This window comes from Centruroides vittatus, unplaced genomic scaffold (assembly GCF_030686945.1).
Source record: "Centruroides vittatus isolate TY-2023 unplaced genomic scaffold, ASM3068694v2 contig_4, whole genome shotgun sequence".
NCBI lineage: Eukaryota > Metazoa > Arthropoda > Arachnida > Scorpiones > Buthidae > Centruroides > Centruroides vittatus.
Genome location: NW_027122214.1, coordinates 1,946,494 through 1,957,647, shown reverse-complemented (window position 1 = coordinate 1,957,647; position 11,154 = coordinate 1,946,494). Strand labels below are relative to the sequence as shown.

General features: G+C 27.0%; 2 protein-coding genes across 2 annotated transcripts; both read left to right on the top strand.

Annotated features, from left to right (window-relative positions):
- Window positions 1-1,219: 1,219 nt before the first annotated feature.
- LOC136976365 (uncharacterized) lies at window positions 1,220-4,277 on the top strand. Its single transcript, XM_067271612.1, has 2 exons — window positions 1,220-1,332; window positions 3,228-4,277. Exon 2 carries the CDS (start codon window positions 3,237-3,239, stop codon window positions 4,275-4,277), a length of 1,041 nt encoding a protein of 346 aa, XP_067127713.1. The 5' UTR covers window positions 1,220-1,332; window positions 3,228-3,236.
- A 2,549-nt stretch (window positions 4,278-6,826) lies between these two features.
- LOC136976364 (uncharacterized) lies at window positions 6,827-9,888 on the top strand. Its single transcript, XM_067271611.1, has 3 exons — window positions 6,827-7,268; window positions 8,164-9,425; window positions 9,777-9,888. Exons 2-3 carry the CDS (start codon window positions 8,170-8,172, stop codon window positions 9,886-9,888), a joined length of 1,368 nt encoding a protein of 455 aa, XP_067127712.1. The 5' UTR covers window positions 6,827-7,268; window positions 8,164-8,169.
- The last annotated feature ends 1,266 nt before the right edge of the window (window positions 9,889-11,154 follow it).

Below are 11,154 nucleotides of genomic sequence, written 5' to 3'. Positions count from 1 at the left end.
TTATTATTATCATCATTATTGTGGTTATTATGCTGCGTATTTTATAAGAGAGTTGCCTTAATGAATCACTTAGTAAATAACCTACAGAATTTTTATTGAGTGTAAATGTATACTTTAAAATATCGTAATTATTATCATCGTAAAGATTTGTTTGAACCTTCGAATTATAAAGGGTAAGTTATGACGATAATAGTCGGTCACCAGTGCATTTGTTCAATCAACTGACCTTATCTATTGTCACGGATGAGTAAAAAATTAAAAAAAGCATTTCCTCAACAAACAAGAGTCATCCACGAATGCTATTGTTCATATGTAAGTTCTTTATCTGTAAAGAATATCAACTGATAATCAACTGTTCTTAAAAAAAAAATTCAAACTCTCCACAACACTATCCATTGATAAAGGTATGAAAAATCCAGGATGTAAGCTTCCAAAAATATCATTTTATTAACGTTAGTTAAAAAAAATTTATATATATATATTTTATAAGCTTTTAATGATATAAATTATCGCAAAAATAGAAGATACAGTTCATTTGGTGTACATTGTTCCAAGAAAGCAATGTCCACTAGTGCATCATTCATGGTCATTTTTTGCTATTTTTACATAAAATGATTCTTTTCGACTTGATATTATTGAAGATATAGTCCGTTGATTCAAATAACATTCCAGCTATCGCACCACTCAGATAGGGTTCGTCCAAGCAACCTTGACGGTTTAAATAATACCAGATAGGCTAGACTACAATTCGTCTCTTTTTTTTTATAGCAATATCTATTCAGTACATGTTAGAGGTAAGTGAAATGTTTCTTCCTCAAATTTAATATTTTCTACAATTTTTTTAATACAAAATTCCAAAAATTGCGCTTCTTTTTTAAATGTAAAAATTAAAACTTGTACACTTTGCGTCAATTAAAATCGCAATGTTTGCACGTTTTCCGTTAACAATAACGTTATAATTTATATAGAAAATGTATTTAACTTAAAATTTAATTATATTTTAATGTCTTACGCTGTTTTCTTACATCGAACTGAATTTTTATTCGTAAATATCTCCAGTTTAAAGCATAATTAACTCGTGAATGCAATGGTAACATCTGTTTCCCCTTAGGTATTTAATCCCACATTTAACATTGTTGTTTCCTCAATAAATCATAGTTTATCATTAAGCAAAATCGTCTTTAAACACTTCGTCTTCAGTCGGAGAAACGATGTCCATCCGAGCGTGACAGGTTCCGGCTTGCGAACATGCTGTACAGACATCAGTTAAGGCTATTTGTATCAACAGAAAGCAGATGACTTCTGCCAGGTGTCAATTCAAGGTAGATACTGGTGAGTAACCATAATTAGTAATATTCGTATAACAAATTTTAATTAATTTTCACTTTTTTATGTCTCATCTCTTCTCATTTTTCTAATTTTGTGTCTTATTAATATTGTAGAATTAATTAAGGTTAATGAGTGGAAATTATTTTCTTTTATAAAGTTTAGTTAAAGTTTAAAGTTTTAAAACTTGGTAAAGATCTTCGCTTAAGGTATAAATCTGTCCAAATTTCTAGTAAAATCTAGAAACATGGGACCGATTATTCGGAATTCTTCTCGCATATCTTTATTATTATTTATAATAAAATAGAAAGAATTAACAAATCCTAAGTTTTTAGAAAAATCTATTTTTTTAATTTATAAAATAGATTTTATTTTTATTATTAGGCACAATATTTGGAAAATAATCAGATCGTAACGTATAGATCCTATAGCAAATCCTAAATATTCTTCAAAAGATAATACAGGATAAAGTTATAAAAATTAAATTAATTTCATTATTTAAATAAATTAACTTTTTAAACTAAATTTATTAAATTTTAACTATTTTATTTCCCAAAATTCATTAAAAAATTTCAAAAATTGATCATTTTTTAGGTTAAGTTCGATTTATATTAATACAGTATTATTAAAAGCTATTAAAATAAATTTTTAAATGCTCAACATTTAAGAATTAAAACTTCTTCAACGATTTATATTTATTTTAATTGCTGTGCGTTACAGTAATTTAAATTTTCTGCAAAATTAATTCAAACATATATGAGATAACAACAATCTTCTTAAAGTTAAGGCGTTTAAATATTTACTTTAATAACCCAATAAAACACATTATCGTTTATGTTAATACTAAATTTAGTTTACATTGTATAAAATTTTAAAAAATTACTCTTATGTTATATCTATTATTTAAACATTTAAGTAAAAAAATCATCTGTTGTTGGTAAATTAATGATATAGTTTAAAAATTTAATTTATTTATGATAATTTAATTAAAAATATCAATTTATTTAATATATTTGAAAACATTTTCTTGTTCACTATTGTTTTATACATTTAATTTTAGTCGAATTTTCCCAAATTAATCTCTTTAGACCATCTCTAGCATTCATATGTAGATTACTTTCACACACAGTTAAATAATATTCACATGACAATTAATTATTCTTCTAGGAAAACAGTGGGGAGTTTCTATTAATGCATACACATAATTAATGATAAAAATGAATTCAAGCAGTTTTCTTAGGTCAAAAACCCCCGTCAAAACCTACCTTTATAATTTAATTAATTGATAGAGAAAAGTTAGGATAAGGAAGACAATTCTCAAATTTGTTAAAAACATGTAAGAGAAGTCGAGAAGAAATCAGAAGTCATTCTTTTCTACTGAATATTATGCTAAGGGGAATCCTTTTTAAATTAATAATGCATCTATATAAAGCTTATACTCGTTATCAGTTATGCGAAAGTATTGATACGATCGATAAATATATAAGTGGACAATAAGTCACGAGAACGTTTCTTTACTTTGCTAAATTAAATTAAAAATAAGCATTATAATCTTCCTATAAATCTGTATTTTCTAAAAATAAACATTATTTTTTCTTATCAAGTGGCAAAGGTGATATAGGCTAAATGTAAATGATGTATGATTCAAATCTACTGTCAAATTAACATAAATTTGGGTTAAGGTTCAACTTTAAATAATTATTTTAAACATTATAAATGCTTCAAGATGTTTGAGTTTTCTAAATAAGGATATATTTGAATCTAATTATAATTTAAATTAGAATATATGTATCAGAAAATTATTTTTAAATATGTAAATTATTAATTCATCCACGCTATATTCCAGAATATAATTTATTATCTTATATTAACGAATTTATAAATTCATTTTATATTTCTAGGAATACAAGATGTTTCTACAAATTTTTCAATTATTTGTATTGATGTCTCTGATTTCCTTTATCTGTGCGTCTTTTCCTTTCAAGAATCATCCGAAGAAGAATGCTATTGATCGTGCCTATCAATATTTGGATTATGGTTATACTGTTTATCCTTACAGAAGACCGAACAGTAGATTACCTCCATTGAATAAATATCATAATTTACCTTTTCCCTCCAAGCATATTCAGGCGAAGCCTTATCCGTACAATTATCCTGTGACTGTACTTGTAAATAATCATCGTCCTATTTCACGTCCTACTACTATAATCAATAATCATTTTCCATTGCACGAATCTACCAGACGTCCTCTGCCAACAAACGAAATATCAACTAATAACACTCTGGTCTTCGGTTTAAATCCTCCTCAGTTGCACGTAACATCCAACGTTCACAAGGATCAAATTAATGGGGTTATTTCGTCTAATGCAATTTCATTCATAGATAAACCTCAGGATACAACAATGTTATATTCGGATCTGATAGTGCTGAAGAGACCATTCGGAACACAAGGGACTGAACCCGAATCCTTAACCGTATTCGTGAAACAAAATGCTACAGAAATTACCACCCAGTCACCAACTATTAGTAATATAAGTAAATTTGACTTAACGACAACTACAGTTTTCAACGGCACATTTAATGAAACTATAGGAATCTTCGTAAACGGGACCACACCTGGGAATACGGAATACTTTCTGAATGGATCTTCTGTTGAAAATACGGAGATTTCCACTTCGTCTTCTACCGGAGCAGACATCTCCGAAGAGGAAGATTCTGCAGAAACAGCAATCTCTCAAGTGACTGCTGTATCTTCTAATTATCCTCCACAAATTCACACGAGTATTAGCATAGCTGGAACTCATAACATTGTCAATAGGCCTCCTCCACCGCCACAAAGGCAAAATCTTCTGTCTCTACTTTTACAAAGACCCGGAATTGAAGGAATTTTAGTAATGCTTCCAGGAGCTCTTCTAGCTTTAACTGTTATTATACTGTTAAGCATTGTATAAAGAATATATATTTAATATTAAAGGAAAATATTTTAGATAAAAAGCTTTTGAAAAGATGGCTATCATCTTGTAATTTGCTATAATTATAATTTTAAATATTTTTAAAACAATTTTATTGTATATATATAGATATATATATTTAATAATGTTAAATATAGAATTGTAATCTACGTTATTTATAATTAAATGGTCATGTGTGTTGTGAAGAGAGAATTGTGCCATATGTTATTGTATCAAGGCATTAAACGGCATTTTTACATGCTGTTTTTGAAATGATTCCTTATTTAATAATACAGTAATAATAATAATCAATTATTGTACAAATAATGTATAAAAAAAACCAAAAATAAAATCAAACTTTGGTATTTGGAATTGAAAATATTTTAATTTAATATTTGAAAATTATTTTGGGATTTTATTTAATTTGGAAGACAAACATAAGTGGAAACAGAGATGCATTTTTCGATTCAAGCTTCGATGTCCGAGAAAATACGTAATTTCCGGGAAATTACGAACTATTTTAAATTACGCAATCGTAATCGTAATCAATAAATTGACGTCATAGGGAATGTTTTAAAATAATTTTATTTTTATGATAATAAAATAACATTTTGATAAATATAAAAGTTATTCGATTTTATTCGATTTTGTAAGAAAAACATTTTAGAATTTATATTGTTATTTAAATAAAATGACAGATTCTTTCCGTGATTTTCATCAAAGTAGGAAACATTATTTTTTTAATTGTTATTATTATTATTTCATACATGAAAGTAATGATAAATAATATAGGTTTCTTGTAAAATTAAAAAATAGTAATTCTTTTTTGCATAATAAACTACAACATTGATCACGTCATTTTAATCATTTAGATTACGATCACATGACGTCGCTTTTCACAATTCTCCGGAAGTGACATCATAAATCATTAAAATAAAATAAGTTCTACATTTTAATATATTTCAATATGCATTTATTATTATTTTTTCTGCTCTGCGTTAATCTAAATAATTTGAAACTCAAATAAATTTTATTAAATATTTTTTTTATTCTAAAACATTTTTAGTAATAAAATAAAATTCCAATACCATCTTTTAATATTTAATATTCCTTTAAGCATGAAATTGTGTATAAAATATTTTAATACTAATTTTAATTTTAACTAACTTAATTTTTTTTTTAAATTATAATTAAAATTTTCAATTTTAGCAACTTAACAAGACCTACTCAGCGCCACCTGTACGTGTAAAATTAAACTAACGTAACCTTTTATAATTAAAATAAATTATTCTTAATTTATTTCCGTTTAAAAAATACAAAGAAATAATAATAAGTTTATTTTAATATCTCATATATAAGATAAAGTTATTTTAAACTTGGTTAACAACGCTAATTTTAACTATAACAAATGATTAAAGGACATATTGTATATGATTTAGTTGCTTCATTATGAATAACAATTAGCTTATTGTTAATAAGAATCGCAATGTTATTATTATTTTTTATTTGTTGTTATTAAATTATCTTCTACAGAAAGCGATCTGTCATCTAGTCGAAGAAATTGCACTTTATTATCATTATTTTTTATCCAAGAGAGGGCGGGACAATTCACGTTGCCATTGTTCTTTCAACTTCCTAATTGCTGCTAATAAGAAGTCATTTAATCTTTATTGTAGTCGAATTTTTTAACTTATCACGCTTGGCTAATTTATGAAATAAACTTTTTCTATAATTTATTTATTTATATTATATTTTATAATTTATAATATAGTCACTTTTTACTTCATATACATTATAAATATTTGAATGACTATTATACATTTAATATATTTTTTTCTGCTTTGATTTATATTAATTAGTTTTCAGTGTTTAAAATATACTTTTACCTTAAGAAAACTCAATTCTGAAAGCGAAAAACAGATTTTTTGAGATAAAAAAAAATTATTTTTAACCTTTCAAATTCTTTTTAAAGTCGTTTAACTCTTATTTTATGTCTAAATGTTTACTACTTCAAATTTATTAATCTAAAAAAGCATTTTAGAAATAAAAAAAAATAAATAAACTTTTTATTTAGTAGAAGCAACTTTCAATTTCTTGAAACTTCTTTCAATATTATAAGAATTTTGATTCTAGAAATCGCTTTATTTTATATCTCGAGATCTTATTTTTTATTATGATAGAGTTTCATAATAGTAGAATTCTTTATTTTAATAGTTTAGGATTTTTTTGGTCTATTACAAATTCCTTTTTATTTTTTTATTCATTTTTTTTTGTTTTAAAATTGTTTTTAACGTTATAAACTCGTTTTTATGATATGATATTGTTTTTGGTTCTTGTTAAATTCTTAGAAACTTGTTATATTTTATTTTAAAACGTTCAAAAATTTTATTTTTATTTGATATAAAGCGATTTTATCTAAAAAATTTCGATTTAAATCGTGTAAGTTCTATTACTTTTAAAATCCTGTACTTTACTCCTGTTAAACAGCTTGAACTTTTGACCTTTTTTTCTCACTTAACCTTTTAAATTGTAAGATTAACATCCGTTAGTTATCATTAAAATATCATATTTATTCAGTCTTTCATATTTTAAGAGGATAAGAACCATAAACACTTTTGTATCCATGAATTTCACTAAAAAGAGAAAGATGTTACAATAGGAAAAATATGGGGCAATGTCCCAAAAACGGATTTTTTTAAACAAAATATCAGGATGCCATTCAAGGGTAGTGACCATTTGCACCAAAAACGTTAGTTCAGTTACTTTTCCACATAAACTACAAAACCACAGACGACCCTTTTAACCAAACTTTTGGAACGAACCCGAAAGGTCGTCCCACCCTCGAATATCCGATCTCTCAGGCGTGTTGTGTAAAACTAATATAATTGAGTGGATGTTCCACTATCTGCAGATGAGGGTGACGGGATTCGACATAACATTAGAACACATGTGCTTCTTACAGTTGAAAAATTCATTTGGGATTTAATTCAGGTATGTAACGAGTATATTATTTGTTTTTTCTCTTTTTTGTACAAACTTCAAATGTAGTGACAAATTTATTCATTTTTCATGTATAAGTACAGATAATATTGTAGAGATTAATGTTAATTTTTAATTATTAAACATTAAATATTTCAAAACTGTTGATAATTGATAAGCAAACTTTGGTAAAATATTCCAAAATATCATTTTTGTGTGATCTTATTATATTGAAATTGAATTATATAAATAAAATGTGTAAAATATACTTATAGAAGTGCTATTCTCAGAAATTTTAAGGTTTTGTTCTCATAAAATTTAAAAATTTTTATAGTATAAAGTTATAGAAATGGATCAGTATTCTGAGATAATTTCTCTCAGAATAGTGTATATTTTCATATCAAGGTATTACGAAATTATATTTGTAAAAATATAAAATCGGAACTTTCTCGACCTGGGGTCAATAGTAAATAAGAAGGTGTGGACTAATATGTTCCGTTAGACCCAAAGAAGATCATTGGACCGCAACCCTTGTCCCGAAGTCATTTTTAAAGCAACCGGGCTGTAGATACAATAAGTCTTTCCATGTGGAACCATGTTAGCAACATGCAAGAAGAAATTCCATATTTTTCTAAAGGAACATTTTTACTGAAGCGAAGACAATGAATATAGTAAATGGCAAATAAAAAGGCACATCAATCATGATGTTTACATAACAAACAAGGATGTAATTTAATCGAATTTTAAACTTTTTTTTTATTCTGGATGAAGTATCATTTAATTACATAATTGCTTTATAAATTGATTCTATTATTTGTTTAGAAAATATTATCTTTATGTTTCAGTGAATTTCAAAATATTTTGTATATCTTACATAGGCTAACATATTTTTTATTTATTATTTAAGGTGGCAATGTTTCATGTAAAGCATGAACCCGTTTCATTATGCTTGAAGATATGTATCGTTTTGGTGGTATTTTCTCCACAACTACCCAGAGCCGAAAAATTTGTGCCGTCTAGTTTTAATCAAAGTTACCATAACCATAGAACAGGATCAGCTACTAATATCCCTTGGAATGTTCTCTTCGACCCTAGCTATTCAGGAGTTGCCAAAGTTGACGGAGATGCTCTAAAATCCACTACCGATAGCAGCGTATCAGTATTTTACGGACATAGTGCGTATTCGCCGTCTTCTTACGGGCAATCCAGTCAAAAGAAATCTGGTTATGCTTATAAAAGCCTTGTTTCAACTACTACTCGACCCCCAATTACAACGTCATCCCCATATAAAAGTCCTGTTGTAGTGGCATATTCATCACCGGATGAAGAAATCAAATCGAGCGTAAATTTTCCTAATCCTACGTATAATCAACCCGTTTATCCTGATCAAGATACAGAATCTAACAATAACCAAGTAGAATCGAGACTTCAGGCACCAGTTTATAGAGAAGGATCATATTCTCGTCCTTACTATCCAGAATATAATAGCGATGACGACAAAAGGCCAGTATATAGCGAGAATCCTTATCGTAAGAAAAAACCAGTAAATGACAGGAGACCTCAGGAATTCTATAACAAAAACAAACCTTCTAATTACAACGAGCCGGACGATCCTTCTGATGATCCTTTCGAAACTGATGAATCATTTGATGATCTTTATGCGAAAAAACCGATTTCACCATCTTACAAAAAGGGCAAAGATCGTCTAAAAAAACCAGATAGATATCAACCGAGTTATCACGTTAGCAAGCCAGAGTATTCTAGTGAAAGCAAACATCATCCTTTCTATAATTACGATTATTATGGCGATTATTACGATCACGGGGGACCTCCCGTTCATTTCAAACATAAAGTTTATTCAAAAAAGAAATCGAAATACGCGCCTTTAGCTTTGGCATTAGGATTACTTCCTTTAGGATTGATGTTAGCAGCCATTGTACCAAGCGTAATGACCATACCCGCTACAGTAACCACTGCAGCCGGAAGAAAGAAGAGAAGCATTTTAGATCAGAAATATTCTAATCCTGTACTCGATGCCGTAACTACTTACGGTGTGAGAAATTTAGATGACCCTATGTGCTTGCAAAGAATATTTTGTCAAGTAACAAATGAAGGAAAAAACGAGAAATCGAATTTTTTTCAGAAGATTTTCTACGGAATTACTAAACTGTAAGTGATATTCCTATAATTGTAACAATTTTCTATACAGATTAAACTTATAATGGTTAATAGAATTGAAGTTTATTTCCATTACTCGTGCTAATTAATCTGATTTTGTGGCGGATAATTAACATTATATATATTAATGCCACAAAAGAAAAACCAAACTAAATAGTTATTAATTAATTTAACTGACCTTTATAAATAAAAATTCTAGATGTAAAGCGAACAGCGACCTTTCAGTATTAATTCTATTAATGTCAAATATGTTTTATTTACTTATTAATATTATATATTATGATATTATTTATTATAATTATAAACTTACATTTTTTGTTTGTTTGTTTGTTTTTACTTCAGAATTGACGAAGGTTGGGCCGAAAAATTTGGCATGAAACTTCTAGTTCGAGCTATTAAACGAGATAAATGTGAATTATTTCCATGTCCTCCGAAAGAAAAGAAGGATCCTTAAATGAAAATATCGCAAGATAAATTCTACAAATTAAATGGTTGATTTGGATTAGAGTTATAAATACGTTTTACCTTCTATTGATATTAAATGCATTTAAAAAAAAATACAAATTATTAAAGTACTACTTTATAAAATTTCCCCACTGAGTTGCACAAAGTAAAATTTTGTACAATTTATTATTTTAATTTGTATGATATGTAGTTTAGAACGTTTCCTATGGTATATTTTGCATTTTAAAAACTTTCTATTCAAGTAGATCGAGCAAAACATTAAATTTTATATATAATCATAAACACTATTTGAACATTTTTATGACTTTTGTCGGTCATTTAAAATACTTTTGATCTTGTTATATATGAGAGAAATTCAAAACATCTTTAAGGATTTCATTCATATTTAAAGAAAACTTCTTAAATATCTTTCTACCAAACTAACTTGTAAATGAAACAATATCAAATATTAAAAAATATTTTATCATAAAATTTTAAAATTAATAAGAATTATCTAGTATTTTTAATATATTTTAAATAAAAATTGAGGAATCTTCGTGAAAGTACGGTCAAAAACCTCTAATAACGACCATTTTCCAATAACGTTTACCTGTAAATAGCGACCATTTTTAGTAATTTTTTTCTTTTCAACAAAAATATATGCGGAATAACCCTCAAACAACGTATACCTCAAACAATTTCCTTCGCTATTCATAGGTTTGACTGTATTAATATCCGAATCGATGAGACCATTATTCATTCTTTTTAAACTTTGAAATTATATTATTTCTACAAAACCTTTTTTTATAAAATGAAACCTTTCTTCTGAAGAAATTTTAATACTTAAAATGAATATAAGCAACTGAAATCATATCTAAAATGAATTTTATTCAATTATGATATGTAATTTTATTGTATTCAATATCATCATCAGTAATAACATAAATCAATTTAAGTTTAGAACGTATTATTACCTAAATATTCAGTAACCCTAGAAACCTATTAATTATAGAAAAAACAAATTAACTGAGTCAATAAACTACCAGTATTTTTAAGTTGTTAAGAGTAAATCTATGAGAAACAGCGAGAAGTATTGAAAATTCTGACTTAAACTTATTGTATTGCCGAACTTTTATAATCATATTTAATACTAGTTACTTTCTTGTCTATCAGATGGCAATCGGTCAAAAAAATGACCCATCCAGATTTTTACATTTTAGGACTCAGAGGGCCTTGAAACGTCGAGAAATGCAAAAGTTCCGGCTCTCTTTCTATA